Raw genomic sequence first — 24297 nt, forward strand, 5'->3', positions numbered from 1 at the left:
ATTATTTGCATCTAAATAATCAAGGGGCAGATGCAAGTGTGTTGGATAATTGGTTAGGGTGTTGATGAAACAACGTTGGTGATGGATAATTGTTGATACCGCATGAGGAGTACATGGGGTTTATCCTAAGATTCTCTCTGCTATTATTATTATTATTATTATTATTTTTTTTTTTTTTTTTTTTTTTTTTTTTTTAGCTGTGTTGGGTCTTCGTTTCTGTGTGAGGGCTTTCTCTAGTTGTGGCAAGTGGGGGCCACTCTTCATCGCGGTGCGCGGGCCTTTCACTGTCGCGGCCTCTCTTGTTGCGGAGCACGGGCTCCAGACGCGCAGGCTCAGCAGCTGTGGCTCACGGGCCCAGTTGCTCCGCGGCATGTGGGATCTTCCCAGACCAGGGCTCGAACCCGTGTGCCCTGCATTGGCAGGCAGATTCTCAACCACTGCGCCACCAGGGAAGCCCTGCTATTATTTTGAATAATAAAAAAACATGTTTTTAAATGATCAGGGTTACAAACAAATGCTGACAAAGGCAGGCTGATAATTTAAGAGCAAGGAGCATGGGGACTGGCAAATTGGGGAAGAATATGTCTCTTCTGAAGAAGATGGCCAGGACTCAGCTCCAGCTCAGTGTTGCTGGGCAGGAATGTTGGGCTAGGACTGCCAGATTTTCCCAGTTTTTCAAGACTGGCCCCAAATCAAAATGTTTATATGAAACCTTGCATTCTTTAAATGTTAGCAACTAACTGAAATATGTTTTATTGAAAAGCATGCTGCCTACCTAAAACAGGTCTGTGGAATAGACTCAGTCTGCAGCTGCCAATTTGCAGCCTCTGCCTGAGAAGCTAATAACATTAAACAATTTTCATTTTCTGGAGCAGAAGAATGTAATTGAAAGCACACCTAAAGCTAACAATCATAGGATGCCACTGTTCTGCCCTGTTGTTTCTCATTATAAGTCCTGCTTCCATACATGCTTTGGTCTCTCCCCTCCATCCCTGCCTGTGAGTTTCTCTAACTTGATCCTTCACTCTGCTTACCTAGTTCTGATCTTAAATTTCTGACCACTGAGGACTAAGACATCATGAGTGTCCAGGACAGGAAGTCCCATGGTAATGAACCAGGTCCCACTTGTCCTAGTCATACTTGCTGGCGAATTTTGTAGCTGTTATTAGTGATAAGCATGCATCTTGGGAGAGTCTTTTTTTAAAAATAAATTTATTTATTCATTTATTTATTTTTGGCTGCGTTGGACCTTCGTTGCTGCGCACCGGCTTTCTTCAGTTGCGGCGAGCGGGGGCTTCTCTTCATTGCAGTGCGTGGGCTTCTCATTGCGGTGGCTTCTCTTGTTGTGGAGCACGGGCTCTAGGCGCGCGGGCTTCAGTAGTTGTGGCGTGCAGGCTCAGTGGTTGTGGCACACAGGCTCAGTAGTTGTGGTGCACGGGCTTAGTTGCTCCGCGGCATGTGGGATCTTCCCGGACCAGGGATCGAACCCATAGTCCCCTGCATTGGCAGGCGGATTCTTAACCACTGCACCACCAGGGAGGCCCCTTGGGAGAGTATTAAGAAACATTATGCCTCAGAGACAAGGTAACAGGCTGGGAAGGTCAGAGTACCCTGGAGAAGAAAAAGGGGATTTTATGAATCCCCTTTTGTCCCTCATGTGGTCAAGAACATTTTCCTGAAGTTCAGCAGTTTTTTCAATCTCCTTTGTTTCTTTTTCTTCTGTTAAATGAAGTAAAATTTAAATATAATACTCTGTATTTTAAAAGTGTATGTGGTATGATTCCAGTCTTATTAGATTCTCCTGCTGCACACATGCCCCCATTCACCCTCTCTTCTTCATCCTTGTGTGCATAGGGATGTCGGTGGGAAGGTACATCAATATCATCAACCCTGATTATTTCATCTTCATCAGATGTGAGTAGATTTGTTCTTTTTACTTTGGATTTTTATGAAGTCCTTGTATTTTCATAATGCCAATTATCATTTTATGACTAAAATGAAGTATTACATAAAAGAACAAATGTATAGAAATTTGAAATTTTAAAACTGCATCAACATTTTAATCTTGTTGATCTTGAAGAATAGGAAATAAACTTGCATTGGCAGATAACATGCAGGACCCTGACTTATATTTGAATTTTAAATAAACAACAAACAATGTTTTAATGTAAGTATGTCTCGAATATTGCATGGGACATTCTTATCCAGAAATATATTTGTTGTTTATCAGAATTAAAACATAACTCAGCCTCCTGTATTCTTTATGCTAAATATTGCAACTGTAATACAAACATATTGTCATTTCCGTAGGAAATATTTTCAATACTTTGTACTTTTCTCCCCATTCCATTTATATTTTTTAATTCAGGGGAGATTTTAAAAATATGTACTTTGATTTGAGCCATTCCTGTATTATACACACATATACATACACATATATACATAGAGATATATGACACAGTACACACCCATATTATATAATATATATATAGTGTGTGTCTGTGTGTATACGTATATACATATACACACATACCCCAGACACAAGATGAATTCACTGTATTGTTGAAATGGCCTCCGTGAAATATGTCCTGTGTCCCAACGCCCTTCCCTTCAGTTATTTCAAATACGGGGCTGAGAAAGGACACGGTCTCCTGTTCAGCTTAGACTCGGAGAGTCTCCTGAGGAACCGGAAGGATGCAGCTCCTTTCCAGGGATGCGCACAGCCCTTCCCGTCGTTGGCAGGAGCGCACTCTAGGAGAGGGGGAAGGGCTTGGTCGACTCACCTGCAACCGTTTTCAAGGTTTCCTCTGCTTTGGGCGGGTCTGCAGCATCGAGGTTCTGGAAGACAAGGCGCCAGCTAGAGAGCGCCCCCTTTCTTCGCGGCAGCGATGGCTCGGGTGTCTGGCTGTGCAGCCCGGAGGGGCAGGCCTCGGGCTCTGGGGGGCAAGCATCGCAGTTCGTCAAAGAGCCCCGAGCCCGAGGGGACTCCGCTCTCGCTCGCAGCCTTGCTCTCGGCCCGGGGACCGGAATGGCCTCGGGCCATCAGTTGGGTGGCCTCAGCCGAGGCTCCCAAAACCAGCTGAGCGGCCCTCGGCACCTCTGTGCGCCCCTTTCGCTTCTGCATCCTCGTCCGCTGAGCGCGGCCGCCACTCGCGCCGCTGCGGGAGCGAGGAGCGGGGACCCAGCCTCCTGGACCGGGAGGGGGTGAGTGATGCGGCTGCACCTTCGCTCTGAGGAGCCCACCTGCCTTCTGAGTCCGCTTCATCTCTCATCCCGCTTCTGAACGGTCCCAATTAAGCATTTTCTACCTTCCTTGTGCCCATCTTCATCCTTTAATCAATTCATCCGCAGCAACCTCTTATAAATCCTACTCCCTCAACATTCTCACTCTTCCTCAGGTTCTTTCACAAGGTGTCCTGGTCTCCCACTCTCCCTTCCATCTCCCGACTTGGAACAGACGTGGCCAAGCACCTAATACCTGTAACGGAGCAGGAGGCCTTCCCCCATGTCCTCTGCTTTAGCTCCTCTCTGAAGTACCTAGATAACAGTATCTGATGCACATTTCCTGAGTTGTTTTACTGATTTGAAAGCCCCCCACAGAATGGAAGATGTTAACTACTTGATGACCATGAGCATGTAGCCCCCAGGCGTACTGGAGCCTGAGGATTGATAATGTTGACCCCTGTGACAGCACCCTGTTACCTCACCATCAACCAATCAGAGAACTGTGCACCAGCTGATCACATACCCTGTGACACCCCCCTCCTTCACCTGGCTTTTAAAAAAAATGCTTTGCTGAAACGCTTCAGGGAGTTTGGGGGTTTTTTTTGGGCATGAACCACCCATATCTCCTTGCATGGCCCTGCAATAAACCTTTCTCTGCTCCAAACTCTGACTTTCGGTAGTGTTTGGCCTCACTGTGCGTGGGGCAGACGAACTTGTATACGGTAACATACCTACTGGAATTTACTTGTCTTTATGTTTTTATTCCCTACTAGTCTGAACTCATGGAAGAAAGAAGCCCTGTTTGATTCATCAGAGAATTCGCAGTGCCTGACACTAAGTTGGCGCTCAACTATTGCTTCTTGAATGGTGAACAGACATTTTGGTTTGAGATGATAACAGGATATGTAAGTGAAAATTCTTTGTTGGGAGTTGGGAAGGGTGGAGAATGAAAGTTAAAGTAGGAGAGGAGAAAAAGCCTTCCTAAGTTCTCTCTATAATGGTTAGGTATTGTTCCTATTATTATAATAAATGTTGTTCTTTTAAATGTCCTTACCTGGTGTTATGTATCATTTTCTTCTTCCCTCTCTATTTCCGTGTCTATTTTATTTTCCTTTAATTTTTTTCAGTTTTATTGTATAATTGACAAAAATTATATTCAATGTGTACAACTTGCTTTTTTAAAAAAATTTATTTATTTTATTTATTTATTTCTGGCTGCATTGGGTCTTCGTTGCTGCACGCGGGCTTTCTCTAGCTGCGTCGAGCAGGGGCTGCTCTTCATTGAGGTACGCGGGCTTCTTCTTGTGGTGGCTTCTCTTGTTGCGGAGCACGGGCTCTTGGCGCGTGGGCTTCAGTAGTCGCAGCACACAGGCTCAGTAGTTGTGGCTTAACGGGCTCTAGAGCACAGGCTCAGTAGTTGTGGCACACGGGGCTTAGTTGCTCCGCGGCATGTGGGATCTTCCCAGACCAGGGATCAAACTCGTGTCCCCTGCACTGGCAAGCGGATTCTCAACCACTGTGCCACCAGGGAAGCCCGAACTTGCTATTTTGATATATATTTACATTGTGAAATGATAGCCACAATCAAGCTAATTAACATATCTGGCACCTCACATAGTTGCCCCTCCCCCCCTTTTTGTGGTAAGAACACTTAAGATCTACCCTCTTAGCACATTTCAAGTATCAGTCCAGAAGTGTTAACTATGGTCATCGTGCTGTATATTAGATCTCCAGAACTTATTCATCTTGCCTAATTGAATCTTTGTGCCCTTTGACCGACATCTCCCCATTTTCCCCAAACCCCAACTCCTGGCAACCACCATGCTACTCTGTTCTTCTATGACTTTGAACTCTTTTAGATTACACATGTAAGTGAGATCACGCAGTATTTGTCTTTCTGTGTCTGGCTTATTTCACTTAGCATAATGTCCTCTGGGTTCAATTTCATTTCCTTTGGTTATATAGCCAGAAGGGAGACTGCTGGATCATAGGGTAGTTCTATTTTTAATTTTCTTGAGAAACCTTCATACTGTTTTCCATAATGATTGTATCAATTTACATTCCCACCAACAGTGTACATGGATTCCCTTTTCTCCATATCCTCACCAATAGTTGTTACCTCTTGTGTTTTTGATAATAGCCATTCTAACAGGTGTGAGGTGATATCTCATTGTGGTTTTGATTTGCATTTCCCTGATGATTAGTGATAGTGAGCACCTTTTCATATACCTGTTGGCCATTTGTATGTCTTCTTTTGAGAAATATCTATTCAGATCCTTTGCCCATTTTAAAATTAATTAATTATTAACTTTTATTGAAGTATAGTTGATGTACCTTTGCCCATTAAAAAAATTTTTTTTAAATTGCTATTTTATACTGGAGTATAGTTAGTTAACAGTGTTGTGTTAGTTTCAGGTGTACAGCAAAGTGATTCAGTTATACATATACATGTATCTACTCTTTTTCAAATTCTTTTCCCATTTAAGTTATTACAGAATACTGAGCAGAGTTCCCTGCCGCTATACAGTAGGACCTTGTTGGGCTATACAGTAGGTCCTTGTTGGTTATCTATTTTATTTTATTAAAAAATTTTTTTTGATGTGGGCCATTTTTAAAGTCTTTATTGAATTTGTTAAATATTGCTTCCTTTTGAAAAATTAATTTATTTATGGCTGCATTGGGTCTTCATTGCTGCACGTGGGCCTTCTCTAGTTGTGATGAACGGAGGCCACTCTTTGTTGTGCTGCACAGGCCTCTCACTGCAGTGGCCTCTCTTTGTTGCAGAGCACGGGCTCTAGGTGTGCGGGCTTCAGTAGTTGTGGCACGTGGGCTCAGTAGTTGTGGCACACAGGCCTAGCTGCTCTGCGGCATGTGGGATCCTTCCAGACCAGAGCTTGAACCCATGTCCCCTGCATTGGCAGGCGGACTCTCAACCACTGCGCCACCAGGGAAGTCCCGGCTTCTGTTTTATGTTTTGGTTTTTGGCCGCGAAGCATGTGGGATCTTAGCTCCCTGACCAGGGATCAAACCTGCACCCCTTGCATCGGAAGGCAAAGTCTTAACCACTGGACCGCCAGGGAAGTCCCGGTTATCTTTTTTTTTTTTAATATTTATTTATTTATTATTTCTTTATTTATTTTGGCTGCGCTGGGTCTTAGTTGAGGCTGGCAGACTTCTTAGTTGCGGCGTGCATGTGGGATCTAGTTCCCTGAGCAGGGATCGAACCCAGGCCCCCTGCGTTGTGAGTGTGGAGTCTTACCCACTGGACCACCAGGGTCCCCTGGTTATCTGTTTTAAATATAGCAATGTATACATGTCAATCCCAAACTCCCAATCTATCCCTCCACCCCCACCTTTGCCCATTTTTCAATTGCGTTATTTTGTGCTTTGTTGTCGTGTTTTGTTTTGTGTTTTGCTATTGAGTTGTTCGAGTTCCTTGTGTATTTTGGATATTAACCTCTTATCAGATACATGGTTTGCAAATATTTTCTCCCATTCCATAGGTTGCCATTTCACTCTGGCAATTGTTTCCTTTGCTGTGCAGAAAGCTTTTTAGTTTGATGCAGTCTTATTTGTCTATTTTTACTTTTGCTGTCTGTGCTTTTGGCATCATGACCAAAAAATCATTGCCATGACCAATGTCAAGAAACTTTTCCCATATGTTTTCTTATAGTTTTACTGTTTCAGGTTTTATGTTAATTAAAAAAAAAAATTGGCACTTTCTCCTTACCCTGACTTCTTTTTCTTTTTTTTTTATTTTACTTTTTAACCTTTTTTACTGTATAATATTACATAAGTTACAGGTTTACAACATAGTGATTCACAATTTTTAAAGGTTATAGTACATTTATAGTTATTATAAAATATTGGCTATATTCCCTGTGTTGTACAATATATCCTTGTAGCTTATTTATTTTATACGTAATTGTTTGTACCTCTTAATCCCCTACCCCTATCTTGCCTCTCCCACCCTCTCTCTTCCCACTGGTAACCACTAGTTTGTTCTCTATATCTGTGAACAAATTTATCGGGGGCTGTTGATCCATACTTGGATGATACTGATGATGAGATGGACCCAGAAGTAGAAGAGCCTTATGAAAAGTTTTGTTTGTAATCAGAGAGTAAGCAAAAACAGTAAAATTAAATTTCAGCATATACGTTTTATAAAGCAGTTTAGGTTGTGGTGATTTAGCAGAACACAGGAAAGCAAGAAAATGTCACACTTCTACCAAATTAAGGATATTGAGTTATGTTACTAACGTATGCAACTTTAATTTTTTTTTCCAGGGTATGGGGTTGTCAGTTTTTTTTTTGTTTGTTTGTTTTTATTTTTTTTTTTTTAATTTTTTTTTTAATTTATTTTTGGCTGTGTTGGGTCTTCGTTTCTGTGCGAGGGCTTTCTCTAGTTGCAGCAAGCGGGGGCCACTCTTCATTGCGGTGCGTGGGCCTCTCACTATCGTGGCCTCTCTTGTTGCGGAGCACAGGCTCCAGACGCGCAGGCTCAGCAGTTGTGGCTCACGGGCCCAGCTGCTCCGCGGCATGTGGGATCCTCCCAGGCCAGGGTTCGAACCCGTGTCCCCTGCATTTGCAGGCAGATTCTCAACCACTGCGCCACCAGGGAAGCCCGCAACTTTAATTTTGTTTAACACTCTCTGCCAAAGTAAACTTTATTCCCTAAAATTTAAAATGTATATATATGTATATATATAATAGTTTATTGTGTACAGTTAATTCCATTGTTTTGGCTGCAATAAAATCAATTTTGAAATAAATGAAACGTTAAAAGTAAATTTTGCCAGCTGGTTAGAAGTTTATCCTTTAAATTCTATTGATACTTTTCTTGAGGGAAACAGTCTTAGCCTAGAAATACATATTACTGCAAAATGCAGCATCCTTCTTAAGATATGAATATTATAGCTTTCATTTGGTTTTACATTTAGTGTTTCATTTGGTTTTACATTTAGTGTCTCTTCTCAGTGACTTGAGTTTCAAATATGAATCACGATCATGGATATCTTTAGCAGTGAAGTCTTAGAATATATCTTTAATGACTGATTATCCAGATGATATTTGATACCAAGGGCTTTCAAAACGGGGTTAAAAGAAAAGACCTAGACTCTGTAATGGCCTATATGGGAAAAGAATCTAAAAAAAGAGTGAATATATATATGTATATATATATATATGATTCACTTTGCTGTTCACCCAAAACTAACACAACATTGTAAATCAACTATACTCCAATAAAAATTTAAAAAAGACAACAACTTAGAACACCCAACTAAACAACCAAGATTCTTCACTGAGGATTTATTGCAATTTTAGAATTGTTCATTTTTTTCACCTAACCTCATTACCCTAAAGCCTATAACAGGGACTTCCCTGATGGTGCAGTGGTTAAGAATCCGCCTGCCAATGCAGGGGACACAGGTTCGATCTCTGGTCTGGGAAGATCCCACATGCCATGGAGCAACTAAGCCCATGCACCACAACTACTGAGCCTGCGCTCTAGAGCCCACGAGCCACAACTACTGAGCCCACGTGCCACAACTTCTGAAGCCTGCATGCCACAACTACTGAAGCCTGCATGCCACAACTACTGAAGCCTGCACACCTAGAGCCCGTGCTCTGCAACAAGAGAAGCCACCACAATGAGAAGCCGGCGCACTGCAATGAAGAGTAGCCCCCGCTCGCACAACTAGAGAAAGCCCGCACCCAGCAACGAAGACCCAATGCAACCAAAAATAAATAAATAAATAAATAAAATAAATTTATTTTATTTTTTTAAACATCTTTATTGGAGTATAATTGCTTTACAATGGTGTGTTAGTTTCTGGTTTATAACAAAGTGAATCAGTTATACATATACATATGTCCCCATATCTCTTCCCTCTTGCGTCTCCCTCCCTCCCAGCCTCCCTATCCGACCGCTCTAGGTGGTCACAAAGCACCGAGCTGATCTCCCTGTGCTGTGCGGCTGCTTCCCACTAGCTAGCTATTTTATGTTTGGTAGTGTATATATGTCCATGCCACTCTCTCACTTTGTCCCAGCTTACCCTTCCCTCTCCCAGTGTCCTCAAGTCCATTCTCTAGTAGGTCGGTGTCTTTATTCCCGTCTTGCCCCTAGGTTCATTTTTTTTTTTTTTAGATTCCATATATATGTGTTAGCATACGGTATTTATTTTTCTCTTTCTGACTTACTTCACTGTGTATGACAGACTCTAGGTCCATCCACCTCACTACAAATAACTCAATTTCATTTCTTTTTACGGCTGAGTAATATTCCATGTATATATGTGCCACATCTTCTTTATCCATTCATCTGTTTATGGACACTTAGGTTGCTTCCATGTCCTGGCTATTGTAAATAGAGCTGCAGTGAACATTTTGGTACATGGCTCTTTTTGAATTATGGTTTAAATTATTAAAAAAATAAAGCCTATAACAGTATTCTGCTTTATTTATATGACTTTACCACTTTTGTTTTATAGCATGAGTTGCATTGACTTTTCTACTAGAGAATTTTACTAGATCTTTGTCACTCAAGTTTTCATCTGTTTTATTATTGATACACCTTGAGAATCACTTCTCTAATACTTTACTATAATGTGGTACCACCTCAGCCCTATTTTAGTAATATTTTTACCTAATATCAAAAATCTTTTTCCAATTAACTAAAAGTAAAACTTATGTACAAAAGGACTGCTTGTAAATATGCATGTAAATAGTTCTGTTAATAACATAACAAACTTTTACATTTGGAACATCTTTGCTAATACAGTTAGCTTTCAGTTTGTTCAGTCTGGATTAAAATTAGAATCTGAGGGGGCTTCCCTTGGCGGCGCAGTGGTTAAGGATCCGCCTGCTAATGCAGGGGACGTGGGTTCGAGCCCTGGTCCGGGAAGATCCCACATGCTGGAGAGCAAATAAGCCCGTGTGCCACAACTACTGAGCCTGTGCTCTAGAGCCCGTGAGCCACAAGTACTGAGCCCACGTGCCATAACTAGTGAAGCCCGTGTGCCTAGAGCCCGTGCTCCACAACAAGAGAAGCCACTGCAATGAGAAGCCCGCGCACTGCAACGAAGAGGAGACCCTGCTCACCGCAACTAGAGAAAGCCCGTGCGCGGCAACGAAGAGCCAATGCAGCTAAAAATAAATAAATAAAATAAATTTATTAAAAAAAACCCAAACTGAATCACTTTTATTGCCACATACAACCACCAGCAGTAGTATATATCCAGGGCTGTCTTTAATTTCCTCCTCCCCTTTCTAAGGCTGGGATTACATATGCAAATGTCCCCCCCCCTCGAGTTTTCCTTTTACTTTATCAGTGTAGACACAGAAAAACTTATATCCTAAAAAAACCAACTGTAAGAAGTCATTTTTTTTTTTTAATTTTTATTTATTATTTATTTATTATTTATTTTCAGCTGTGTTGGGTCTTCATTTCTGTGCGAGAGCTTTCTCTAGTTGCGGTGAGCGGGGGCCACTCTTCATCGCGGTGCGCAGGCCTCTCACTATCGCGGCCTCTCTTGTTGCGGACCACAGGCTCCAGACGCGCAGGCTCAGTAGTTGTGGCTCACGGGCCCAGTTGCTCCGCGGCATGTGGGATCCTCCCAGACCAGGGCTCGAACCCGTGTCCCCCGCACTGGCAGGCAGACTCCCAACCACTGCGCCACCAGGGAAGCCCAAGAAGTCATTTTTGAGGCAATCAGGGAATTCGGAATACAAGTGACTGGGTGATGGCACCAAGGGATTATTATTACCATTCAGGTGCCTGGATGGCACTGTGGTTATGTAGGAAAAAAAGTCTGTATTTTTTAGAAAGTGTATACACATGAAGATATAGGGATGAAAATACATGTTGTGTTGAGTTTCTTTTAAATTAGCACAGCAAGAAGAGGCGAGTGAGTGGGGAGGGGAGGAGTAGAAAAAGACAGAAGGAAGGGAGGGAACAAAAGAGAGATGGAGGAAAAAAAACAGGATAGATGAAGCAAGTTTAGCAAAATCCTGATATTGAATCTGGATGATGATTTCTATGGGGGTTCATTATTGCATTACTGTATTCTTTCTACTTTTGTGTATGTTTGAAAATTTCATGATAAATGGTATTTAAAAAATAAAAAGCCAAATCCCTTAGCACAAATGACAATAATAAAAATCACCCCTTATATTTTTACTCAGTTAAAATTAATAAAGTATCATCTTTCCATACTTCATTCTCGCTTCACAAGAATTCTGTAAATAGCAAGACATACAAACAACCTGAGTGTCCATTGATGGATGAATGGATAAAGAAGATCGGGTGTACATATACAATGGGATATTGTTCAGTCACGAGAAAGAAGGAAATCCTGCCACAACATGGATGAATCTAGAGGGCATTATGCTAAGTGAAATGTAGACAGAGACTAAGAAATAAAAAAAAAGAAAAAAGAAAAGTATTTTGTAAGATGATTATTTTAGCTAGTAGTAGTAGTAATAATAGTCACCCTATTTTACAATTGGGAAACTGAAGCTCAGAGAGATGTCAGGCATGCTCAGTGTCACGTGACAAGAACATGGGGCCAAAGTTCTTGCTATGAGAAGGGAACTAGAAGAACAGTGCTATGCGCTGAAACCAGATTCAGGTGTTCCAACTCTAAAGCCTGGCATCTTTACTCAAAACTGTGGTCTTCTGTGCTTTGGGAGGAGATAGTTAGTGCCATCATGTACCCCCTTGATTATCTGATGAAAGGTGCACACACTCTTAAAATTTACATTCATGTTCAAAAAGACTCACGATCTCCCCAATGGCCAACCATGGCCTCCAAGTCAGGAACCCCATGTCTGGTCGATGTACCCCACTCCAACAACTGCAATGAACTGAGCAGGGTGCCACATTAGAGACTCTCCCCCTCTACTCCACATCCTAAGATACCACTTTCATTATCACTGCCCCCTGACCAAAACCATTACAGTTATCCATGCCCAGATGCTGGCATTCTGACTCCTTCCATAACTTTGACCTCAATCCACCTTTTAAACTTTACTTCTCACCCACTACAGTGTTATCTTCAGGTTCTCCCTCCAATTCCCTCTCAAGGCCACACTTTGCATGCACTTGACTGGCCACCCTGGCTGTGTTGGGGTTCCCTGAGACAAGCTTGCACTCATCCCTCCTGGGGCTGCTCATCTACCTTTTTTTATTTTTTAAGTATAGTTGATTTACACCATGCTACTTCTTTTAACTGGGATTTCCAGCACAACCTGCACAGCATCTGGCAGTGTCTGATCCATCCTGTGAGGTACAAACAACACCCTACCCACAAAAACCAAACCTGCTTCTACCACGGGCTGCTAAGTACAAAGTCTTTTCAAAGATTTGAATCCTGGCCCTACCTTTGGGCTGTGTAACCTTAGGAAAGTCACTGGACCTCTCTGAGCCTCCATTTCTTCCATTAGGAACTAAAGAGAGTGATGGCCCCCTCCTCAGGGGACGGCTATAAGATTGATTAGCCAGGCCCTGGTGCACATTGAGCACCCACATGGTGTCACCAGCATGAGCAAGCACAGCTGTGTGCCACTCCACAGACTCTCATATCCACTCAGGAGCGGGGCGACACTCCGTGTCCAGCATCTTCAGTCACAGTGCAGGCCCCTGTGCAGACTGACTGCAGTCAGTCCCGACCCCTTAACTAGCATCAGCTAAAGTTATCTGAGCCCTCACCGTGGGCCTTACTTGTATTCCTTCATGTAAATTTCACAACACGGTACAGCAGGTACCATCATGATCCCCATCCTACAGATGTGGTACCTGAAGCTCTAAGAGGTCAGCTACCTTGCCCAGGGTCACAGAGTAAGTAAGGTGTGGGGCTTGGAGGTGTGCGTCCATACTGTGGGTCCTCCTACTCCTAGGTGGGCCAGTTTGCCTCCCCAGATTGTGAGAACCTCCAGCACAATGGCCAGGTTGGCTTTCACAGGCCTTCCCACATTGCTGTCCTGTACATGCAGCAGCCAACATAGGCTTATTGCCTGAAGCACATATAGGTACAAGAAGACATGGCAGGGACATTATTTTCACAAGAAAATATCCTCTCTTCATTGCCAACACTCAGATGATAACCATCTTTATCTTCTCTCCTGGGCCCTCATGAAAAATAATTGCTAAAAAGATGGAAGGAAATGGGAGGCAACATGGTATGGTCACTTATAAAGATTTTAAAAATTATCTCCATTAATCCTCACAACAACCCCAAGAATTAGGTACTGTTGTTATCTCGATTTTGGAGATAAGGAAACTAAGGCTAAGGGAGAATAAGTAACTCAGGTTAGCCAGGTAGCAAGTGGGGAGAAAGCAAGGTTTCTGATGTCAGTAGTTTGGCTCCAGGAAGTGCTATCCTGAGAAGGTAATATCTTGGTCAAAGACAGAGGCCGTCAGATTGCAATCTCTTACCATCTTTTTGAGAGTGAATTGGCCAACCAAACATTTTTTTAAAATTTATTTTTTGGCTGCGTTGGGTCTTTGTTGCTGCACGTGGGCTTTCTCTAGTTGTGGTGAGCAGGGTCTACTCTTTGGTGTGGTGCGCGGGCTTCTCATTGCGGTGGCTTCTCTTGTTGCGGAGCACAGGCTCTAGGCACGTGGGCTTCAGTAGTTGTGGCTCATGGGCTCTAGAGCGCAGGCTCAGTAGTTGTGGCACACGGGCTTAGTTGCTCCACAGCATGTGGGATCTTCCCGGACTAGGGATCGAACACATGTCCCCTGCATTGGCAGGCAGATTCTCAACCACTGCACCACCAGGGAAGTCCCCAACCAAACATTTTAGCTGTTTTCTTACCCATTCTCTGGGAGCATGAGGCAGGGGGTAGTTATCTATTAGGCATAGTACATGAGGTGACTAGGGTCCATGATACATTTGGGGCCCATGAACGTAGTTTAATTTCTGATATAAAATAGGGTTAATGAGAATGGTGGTCGTGCAGGTAAAATTAAGATACTTCACATACATTGTCAAGCATAGGGTCCACTGTTAGAAGCTAGTCTTAATATTTAGAATATTAACACATCCTGAAGCATCCACAAAACACTCCTTGCAGGAAGAATCTCAGGGCCCTCAATCTGGCCTGGATCTCTGTATTTGACAATAAATAAATTTTATTTATTCCGCAGAAAGAGCTCAGGAAGATATTTCTAGAAAAGGGAGGTTTAGAGGAAAAGGGGAGGAGGCAGCAGCAGGAAAGGGAGGAATTCGACCAGGTCCACAGCACTCGCCCAGCAAAGGGAACGAGTAGGTTTTTGAAGAAGGTCTATAGTCAGACGCAGCGCAGAAGTTGCATTATCCACAGTCAAAACCAGGACGAAGAGGAGCCCTTGCACTTTATGCATTCTCAGATGCTCTAAGCACTGTGCAGGTTTCAACTTCTGCAATCTGATGTGGATTCATTACTAAGAATCTACTGGCCATGGACTTTCTTAAGGGGTGTGCTAGGTTGGTTTTTACCCCTGTAGTACATCTGAGCACCCCGCATGCTCATAAAACCCAAGCTCCTGTTCCCGGAGACCCTGGGGTAGTATGGTGGACTCTGACTTTAGCCTCATTGCAAACATTCAGAGCAAGCAAACTCCTAGCTAATAATACGGTTGACCCTTCAACTACACGGCTTTTGAACTTGCAAGTCCACTTAAACACAGGTTTTTTTTTTAATTTCAATAAATATACAGGCGGCCCTCCATATCCATGGGTTTCGCATCAGCAGATGCGGCGGGCCGACTATGGGACTTGAGCATCCGCCGATTTTGGTATCCGCGGCGGGTCCTGGAACCAATCCCCCGCGGATACCAAGGGTCGACCGTATTACTTTGATTACTGTTCCCTTCTTGGTACTGGCTGCTGGATATGGAGGGCTCGGTCAAGAGATAGTCCCCAGACGCTTCTCTAAGGTCTATGGAGCCTGGGTGAGGTCTCTCTCGTACCCTCCACAAATCGGGCACAGCCCCTTGGTCTGGGAAGACGCCCGACCCAGTGCGGAGTACTTAGTCAGCTAGGTTGCAACCTGGGACCCGGCGTTCTGCTCTCACGCATGCTCCCTACCAGCGCCCGGGCGGCGCGCAACATCCCCCGCCCCCCCGCCAGCGCCCCCTAGACGGCGGAGGCCCTGCCGCATGCGCACATCAGCCAACCCAACCCCCAGCAGGCTGTGGTAAACCCACAGAGAGCGTTATTCCAGACTCCCTGAGAGCTGACCAGACGCCAGAGGAGCCTTAGCGGTGCCGGGTCGTGGGCCACCGCTCTAGCCTTGAGTCGTGAGCCGGGGGTCTCAGGAGATTCAGCGCAGCCTCCGCTGAAGCTCACAGCCTCCTCGACAGCAGTCGGGACATGGAGCGTCAGCCGCAGAGCAGCCACGATGCCTATGACGACGCGGATGCAGCCGTCGCCGGCTTCCTCAAGCTGGGGGTCGACGAGGAGCGGGAAGAAGCGCACGGTCAGTGGCGGGCGGGGCACTCGCTTTAGCCGATCCCAGGGAGGGGCGAACGGCAGGACCCCACTCGGACGCAGCCCCTCCCCAGAGCCGGGCTCCCTCGACGGCCTGATCTTTCTCTTTGGGTTTCCTCCCTTGCAGAGGTGAAGCCCGCGGAGATCTCGCTTCCCGGAGAGGGGGGAGAGGAGCAGAAGGCTCAGTCCGAACCCGAGCTGGGAGCAGCCGCGGAAGGGAAAGAGGCGGGAGACGAAGGAGAAGGAAAGGAAGGCTGCGATGTCAGCGTCGGAGCCGCCGGCCCCGCGGACGGCGAAAGCCGCGAGGCCGAGGCCGAGGCTGAGGCGAGTGGCGGCGAAGGCGGAGAGCAGGGCGGCGAGGAGCAGCCCCCGCGGGCCGCCGTCGAGGGTCCCGAGGCCGCAGAGGGGCAGCAGCAGGTCCCCCACGCCAGGTTCACGCGGGTGCAGCTGCAGGACCTGGAGCGCGTTTTCCAGCGTACTCAGTACCCCAACGAGCGCACGCGGTAAGCGGGCGTCTCGGGCGGCGCGGGCTGCCGCGCGGGTGGCGGGCGGCGCTCGCGCGGGTCCCTCTCCTCGGCTCCGGACCTGAAAGCCCCGAGGCCTGGCGGCGGCCCGGCCCTTCCGGCGCACTCGGGGCCTAGGACGGGGGCGGGGGCTCTGCCTGGTGGGAATCGAGGTCGATATTTCCGTGCGGTGTTTGAATAAGTCATGTCGGGGAGCTTTGTCGGCCGCCGGTTAACATAAATAATGAGTCGCCTGAGGCGTGGTAGAGCAAATGCAGAGTTGGAGTCTACTTTTATCTGAAGTTTTGACCATCAGTTATTCATGGATTATATTTGCATTGATATTTGTATTTTAAAATAGTGGTTTTGAAAATTATTTATCTTGACTAGTGATTTTTCTGCATTCCCTTAAATTTTGCTCTTGTGAGAAGACTGTCTCTAAAGCAAGTCTCAAGCTACAGATTACAGAATAGTGTACTAGGTCCGCGCTGGGGAGTTGGTAATAAAAAAAATTTTTTTTAATTAATTATTTTATTTATTTATTTATTTTAGGCCGCATTGGGTCTTCGTTGCTGTGCACGGGCTTTCTTTAGTTGTGGCGAGCGGGGGCTACTCTTTGCTGCGGTGCGCGGGCTTCTCATTGTGGTGGCTTCTCTTGTTGGGGAGCTCGGGCTCTAGGCACGCGGGCTTAGTTGCTCTGTGGCATGTGGGATCTTCCCCGACCAGGGCTCGAACCCATGTGCCCTGCATTGGCTGGAGGATTTTTAACCACTGCGCCACCAGGGAAGCCCTAAAAATTTTTTTAAAATAAGCTCAACCAGCGAATGAACAGCATTTTGTGCCGTCCTTTCGTACCTACTAGGACGTACTCCAACCTGTTCATCACTGATAGATTGATCCAGCAAGCGAGCTATTTTAAGGTCTAATTTTTTTTTAATTTATAATTTTTTTTGTGATTTCCTTCCTCATTCTAAATAAACATTTCCTTTTTTAAAAAATTTTATTTATTTATTTATTTGTGGCTGCGTTGGGTCTCCGTTTCTGCGGGAGGGCCCTCTCCAGCCATGGCAAGCGGGGGCCACCCCTCATCGCGGCGCGCGGGTCCCTCACCACCGCGGCCCCTCCCGCTGTGGAGCACAGGCTCTAGACGCACAGGCCCAGGAATTGCGGCCCACGGGCCCAGCCACTCCGCGGCATGTGGGATCCTCCCAGACCAGGGCCTGAACCCCCGCCCCCCACACCAGCAGGCAGACCCTCAACCACTGCGCCACCAGGGAAGCCCTAAGGTCTAATTTAATCATAAAATGGGCAAGAGCAATGATTGAAAGTTGGTAAAGATATTTTGTCAGAGATTTTTATTCATTTTTGAAGATGGTAGCACTAAAAGAAACTGGATTAGAATTTCATGTGTTTTTGGGAACTGTGCCTCCTTTACTAATGAGACTTGGCTTTCCTTAAACGCTTTGTCAACTTATTTTCACTGTATAACCTGAAAATGTGTGAGTTTTCGTACTGCAGAAATTGGTTCTTAAAATAAATCACTGGCATTTTCCAGAAAAGAAATTTTTTAAAGGATGAAATAGCATCCTATATTCAGCTTCATCCACAACCCCCAATGCTGAACACTTCCAATTTTCTCCCCTCAGACAGGAGCTTACAAGGCGCATGGGTGTGACTGAAGCCAAAGTGAAGGTCAGTAAACCTGAAAAAAGCACCTTGGCAGGGCAGCCATTCTAAAACCTGCTTTGGGACTTGGACACCTTTGTCCTGGGCATTCTCACGTCGGTTTCTTTTTGTAGCCGTTTCCATGTTTGGGAAATAAGGTTTGAACTTTGGGCTCTCAGTTGGAGGTAACTGGGATAAGTAAACCCCAGGTTTTGGAAATTGCCCATAACCAGAAGATTTTGATTTCCTAAAGGAAAAAAAAACTACCATAGTATACTATTCCTTGTATATAAAGGTGAATATATATATGTATATATATATACCTTTGTATAAACTATACCTATATAAAGTTATATATTATATGTCACTGAATTCTACACACACACTCACACACACAAGTTGAATTCCTTCTAACACTGGTATCCTTTAGGTACCACTTTTGTGTGGAGTCACACTGAGGTTAAGTCTGAAGTGGCAATTATTCAAATTAATGCACCAAGGAGTCCAATTATATTAAATTATTTAAAACCAAGCGTAAGTTCTTTGCATAAGGAGTGAATACGTAAGTACTTGCGCATTGGAGTGAGGGGATAATTCACACTCAGAACACAACAGAGGAGCACCTGATGCACGTTTAGTCAAGCTGACGCTGACGGGGAGGGGAGAGCGTAGAGCCCAAGTCTGCTCCTCCCGCAGCTGTTCTTTTGTTATCTTTTCCACAGAGAGTGGTTTCTTGCTTTCAGAACAAAATAAGATGCTCTCAGAACTTTTGTTAGCGAAGAAAATACTTTTAGGACTTTAGAATTGTTTAGAACTTTTGTAAAACACCATTTTGTCAGCTGATGAGGGAGGCACTTGAATGTCGAACACTTTCCAGAGGCGAGGGCCCGGGCTGGGTGGCACAGCTCACAGGCTTTGGGTCCCCGAGCTGTCCCACTGGAGGCAGCTCGCTGCCTAGGGCAGGGCTTGAGCTGCTGCCAGTGTGCTGAGGGGCAGGTCTGACTTCCTTGCCCTGACGCCCGGGGTGCCCTTCTTCTCCAGCACCCACTCAGGGCTCTTCCTCGCCACCCCCGCCTCACAATCCTGCACGGGACCGTGTGCAGGAGACACAGCTGGGGGCTGAGGGCTGGAGCGGCCTGGCTGGCGCCCAGGTCAGTCCAGGCAGGGAAAACGGTGAGCTTCCCCGCAACTGAGGTGGCCTCAGCTGCCCTTCTACAGCAGCCGCCATGCCTGGACCCCGTTCCTGGTGACATCCACTGGGACCAGGCAGTTGTCTCTAGGAGGGCAGGAGGTGAGAGGCCCCCTCACTGGTGGGTGCCTGTACGGTAGGTGATCACTTGTTGGGAGTGCATACGTCCTTGCCTGGGGACAACCTAGGCCAGGATCAGCCCATGAGAGCCTGGCAGTGTCCTGGGAAAGAAAGCCAGAGGCCCCGTGCCCAGTGCTGCCACATAAGGCCCAGCCTGGTGTAGACCAAGTAGGGGCTCCCAGCAACTACAAATGTCTGAGGTAGGAAAACAAGGCTGCCCAGCTCATGGCAGCCCCGACAGGGATCCCCCAGGGCTGATCTGGGCTTCCAGCCCAAGGGCTGAGGAGAAGAGGTCCCCCCCACTCACACACACACACCCAGCCCCATGGGAGAGAGGCCCTCTCCTGCTGGAGTTTCTAAGTGTTTGGTAAAGTAGTGGAGAGAGTGGCAGCCCTAAATCCTCATTTTCTGGAATTCTTTGATATGCCAGCCTGAAAGCGTTGCTAACATAGTAGGTTTTGCATTATAGTGGAGGTGGGAGGGTGAGTTGCAACCTTTGAAATATGTCTAAAGCACAAAACAAACTAAAACAATAATTTCAAACAAAGTTCCACCGCCCTGAGAAAGGTGGAAGGTAGGCAAGTGTTATACAGAGTGGAACCTACGCCGTGAGGATTCCTCACACATTCAAATTTTTGAGACTACCAAATGCATTCATGAATAGTCTCTGGAGGAATTTCTAACACCTGAGGCTTTTCTTCCTTTTCGTGGTACTGTTGCGAAGAGATGGGGTGTGTGGAATTTGCTGGTAGTAGAGGATGACTCTTAGTTCAGGCAGGATTCTTACCCGTGGTAAGGTGAAATACCGTTGCTCTTCCAGTGATGACTAGTTTGTGAGTCAAAGGATCAGGAGTGATTATTTGAGACTATAGAAAAGCCTAAGTTATACCAAAGGAGTATTTGGGGGCAAAAAGAAGAAGAAAAGAAAGAAAGAGAGAAAAAGAAGAATCAGGATGGGTTCACTAGCTTTGCTGCAGAGAGCGTGTGTGAGGGCAGTGATGGACACGGGCTGCAGAGCTGGTGGTGGGGTCTGGAAAGCAGTGCTGGCAGCCTAAGGCCACGGGCTGGGCTCACAGTCAGGTCTGGCCAGGGCTTGGGAGGCCCAGGCCTCTGCTTTCTCAAGCAGGCAAAGCAAGCTCAGAGGAAAAGAAAAACTGACGTTTTCGCGGCTTGCTTCTCCTGGGTTTACGTAGTAGTCTCTTAATGGAGTTCTGAAGGGAAAAAGAGCAGCAAGAAACAAATGAAGAAAAAGGGAGAATGTTTTCATCTATTTCCAAACTCTACAGCATGAATGTCCCAAAGAAACATTTAATGGACACCCTCCCTTGTTTTGCAAAGACAGTACGAGTTGTTTTATGAAACCAGTATTGGAAGTATGGAAGTAGTGTCAGCCTGAACCTCAGATAGCCAGCTTTGCATATTGCTTATATTTATGCAGATTTGACCATTGGTACACTCGAACCCCCCAAAATGAGCTCTATTACACTGGCTTTTTTTGACCACATATTCATGCAGCAGAAGGACCCAAATACTAAGATGGGAGAGGGAAAATGGGGCGACAGAGAACGGAGGCCCTTGGTCTCATGTAAAATTTGCCAAGTGGAAACTTCCAAAAATACTAAATGTGACATAATTCCATGAACTGATTTGCTGAGGGAGCAGTGGAGTCCACAGGACAGGCTTTACTTTCAGTTGTTAATAGTTGGCAGATATTTAGGGGGGAGCCATTTTGTGACCCCTCACTCACGTGGTTGTCGGCTGTCTTCCTAAAATGCAGGTTGCACCCTCTTGCCTTAAGCATAAGGAACAGGATGGGGATCTCCTGGTTGATTAGCAGCTCCTAGAGGGCGCAACCGTGCTGGGCACCAGAGGCTCTGGTCCAAGGTCCTGCAACTGTAGCCAGAGCAGAGTGAGCTGACCTGGTCCTGAGCCCAGGAAGGTTTGGAGGGTGGGGCAGGGTGGAGAGTGCAGAATTGACAGTGGTGACAATGGTATGCCTCTTTCCCCCCAAACTCTTGTCTGGGCAAAGATTTTAAGAGCTTTAGTAAATTTGGGCCGAGTTAGTCTAAACATTCATTACCCCTATAGTCGGATATTAAGGCAGTGTCCAGGGCTTCAGCTCTGCCGGTGTCCAGCAAGACAAGCCACAAAGTCCCTGGGCCCCCCATGACCAAACCTCCCTCACAATACCATCTCCATCTTTTTAACCATCCCAGGGTTCCAGAGGATGAATGACCCTTTTGAGTCATCCTTGAGGAAAGCTTTTGTTTAAAGATCCAACCCACTCCTATTGATTATTTACTGTAACCAAAGATGGGTTTTTCAAAATGGGGACCATTCCCCTCAGTATGATTTTAAAAGGCACCCACTTTTTCCTATGCTCAACTTCCCCCATAACTAAGGTGACACCTGCCCAATGAGTAGGGATTAGTGGCAGCTGGAGCTGATGGTCAGTTGTCAGGACGCAGACCTACCAGGCATAGTAATAGCAGCAGGGACAGAGTGCAGTTGGTCAGCTCCACCTGCATCTAAGAGTGGGGGAAATAATAGTAAAGGTGGGAGGGGAGAGACAAAGCCATATGCCAATCCAGAGCCTGGCACATAGTCGGTGCTCGCTCTTGGGGGGGAGGGGGGCTGAAGGGAGCGCCCTCAGCTACATATCCTAAGATATTTTAGCAAGAAGGAAACAGCTTTTCCTGATGCAGTTTAAAATCTTCAAGGCACCGAGAGCTCCCTGCTGCGATTTTTCACGTCTGACATGAAATGCTCAATATACTAATCAATCCCTTTTTCTCTCTGCTTGAAGGGTTGGTTTAAGAATAGAAGGGCCAAATGGAGGAGAAATCAGAGGGCACTAATGTTCAGAAACGTGCCCCCCGGTCCCCCCAGGCCCCCCAGGCCCCCCGGGCCCCCGGCCCCCCCTGTTGCCGTCTGTTTGTGTGAACCCTGCTTTGACATCCTGCTTCAGGAGCTGAATTGGATCTGCGTTCTTCTGGAGCCACTGCCGCCGGGGCTCCCCGGGCTGCCCATGCCGCCCATGCAGCCCGGGCTGCCCATGCCGCCCATGCGGCCCGGGCTGCCCATGCCGCCCATGCGGCCCGGGCTGCCCATGCCGCCCATGTGGCCCGGGCTGCCCATGCCGCCCATGCGGCCCGGGCAGCCCATGCCGCCCATGTGGCCCGGGCAGCCCATGTGGCCCATGCCGCCCAGACCACCCAGGCGGCCCATGCCACCCCTGCAGCCCATGCGGCCCATGCCACCCCTGCAGCCCATGTGGCCCATGCCACCCATGCTGCCCGTGCCACCCGTGCTGCCCATGTGGCCCGTGCCCCCCATGCCGCCCATGCTGCCCATGCGACCCATGCCTCCCATGCCGCCCATGTGGCCCGTGCTGCCCGTGCCACCCATGCCACCCATGCCGCCCATGCCGCCCTTTCCTCCTATGCTGTTGCCTCCTCCGCCCTGGCTTCTTCCACCCTTGCTTCCCTGTAGGTGCCCTCATGCATCACGGCCTGGTCCCTTATCATCGGTGGTCCTTCGGTAGCCCCCATTTCGTCTTGAATGGTGTCTGTGACAGGTTTTTTCCAAGTGCCTTTGAGCCAGATTCAAATTCTGCCTACCTCGCCACCAAGAGCAGTTCCCCAAATGCCTGCCAAGTGTATTAAATAGAAGTAGAGTCATTGACCCACTGTTTCAGGCCATGTTTTTGTACTTTCAATAAAGTTGTGAATTCTCTGCATATTTGTTCTCTGTGTCACATGGGGTTAGTAAATTTGATGGAAGTTGCTAAGCCAGCACCATTCAGACCGAATGCCCAGGAGGCCTCCTTTCATGCAGTAACAGCCCTGAGTCACCATCATAGGCCATGCACATCTCAGAAGTTTCCCAGGTGCCCATGAGGGGTTTACACAGACCCACCTGTTCTCTTCCACCCTCTCCCCCAGCACCCATGCTCCCCGCACCCTGCCCCATTGGGACCACCTAGATGTGCAAGACGGGTGGTGTGGAGTCTCGAATGGGAGAACAGTGTGTTTCAAAGCAGGCCTGAGGCCCATTCATGGTGACCAGCTCAGGTACAAGGAGGACTCCAAGGGACACTTCTGCAGTGACTACTCAGAGGGCTTTATGGAGGAGAGGGAGCAGGGCATCATCTGGTTCTCTCCCAGTTCTGTTCACCGCCTTCCCTGTTGTGGAGGGCACATGGGGATAGAAACCACGCTAGCGGAGGGGGAGGGGCCTACCTCTGCGAAGGTAACGCAAGAGGAGACTGTCTAGGCCCGCGTGCGGCTCTTCTCACCCCCTCTCCCCCACCCCCAGACGCAGAAAGCATAGCATAGCTCCTTCCCCAGCTCAGAGCTGACGGATGATGTGGCCTTCAAGTGTATTTTGTCACCTTCAACATCCTTGGGAGAACCCTGGTTCCAGCTAATTCAACACTGAAAGGGAGCCTCTTGGTTGAGTGTTGCCTGAAGCCAGGAGGTGGTGGTCCCTGAGCACTGATCCAGGATAATCACTTTATTTAAAAGAAGCAGGTAGGGCTTCCCTGGTGGCGCAGTGGTTAAGAGTCTGCCTGCGGGAAGATCCCACGTGCCGCAGAGCAACTAAGCCCGTGCGCCACAACTACTGAGCCTGTGTGCCACAACTACTGAAGCCCGCACACCTAGAGCCCGTGCTCCACCACAAGAGCAGCCACTGCAAGGAGAAGCGCCGCAACTACAGAAAGCCCACACACAGCCACAAAGACCCAACACAGCCAAAAATAAAATAAATTCATTTTAAAAACAAAAATAAATAAGAGCAGCAGGTAGACCTTACCTTTGTTCATGCTGCCTTCTTCAAATGGAACTGCCAGGTAGAAAACACACATGCACACACACAGATACTACACAGATTTGCACCCTATATCACATATCTGTGATAGAAACACAAACGTACCCAGAAAATACCCGGAACACAAGCAGAATTGGCTTGTGTTATTAAAATAACCCTTGTGAAATTTATCTTGTGGCCTGTTGTCCTTGCCTTCGGTTATTTCAGGCTCGATGCTGAGAAAGAACGTGGCTCCTTGTCCACCTTGGTCTTGGGGAGGGGGAGGGACTTATGCGGAACTGAAGCAGTGTCC

At 46.7% G+C, this 24297-nt stretch overlaps 1 protein-coding gene and 1 non-coding gene across 2 annotated transcripts; one reads left to right on the forward strand and one right to left on the reverse strand.

The window, feature by feature from the left end:
- Positions 1 to 15581: 15581 nt before the first annotated feature.
- Positions 15582 to 22719, forward strand: LOC132357179 (homeobox protein ESX1-like). Its single transcript, XM_059910465.1, has 5 exons — positions 15582 to 15687; positions 15826 to 16201; positions 17848 to 17893; positions 21982 to 22235; positions 22416 to 22719. Exons 1-5 carry the CDS (start codon positions 15582 to 15584, stop codon positions 22717 to 22719), a joined length of 1086 nt encoding a protein of 361 aa, XP_059766448.1.
- LOC132358062 (small Cajal body-specific RNA 20) lies at positions 19365 to 19514 on the reverse strand. Its single transcript, XR_009500417.1, has one exon. It is a non-coding gene; the product is annotated as a small Cajal body-specific RNA 20 (non-coding RNA).
- Positions 22720 to 24297: the final 1578 nt, after the last annotated feature.

Source organism: Balaenoptera ricei, chromosome X (genome assembly GCF_028023285.1).
Source record: "Balaenoptera ricei isolate mBalRic1 chromosome X, mBalRic1.hap2, whole genome shotgun sequence".
Lineage (NCBI taxonomy): Eukaryota > Metazoa > Chordata > Mammalia > Artiodactyla > Balaenopteridae > Balaenoptera > Balaenoptera ricei.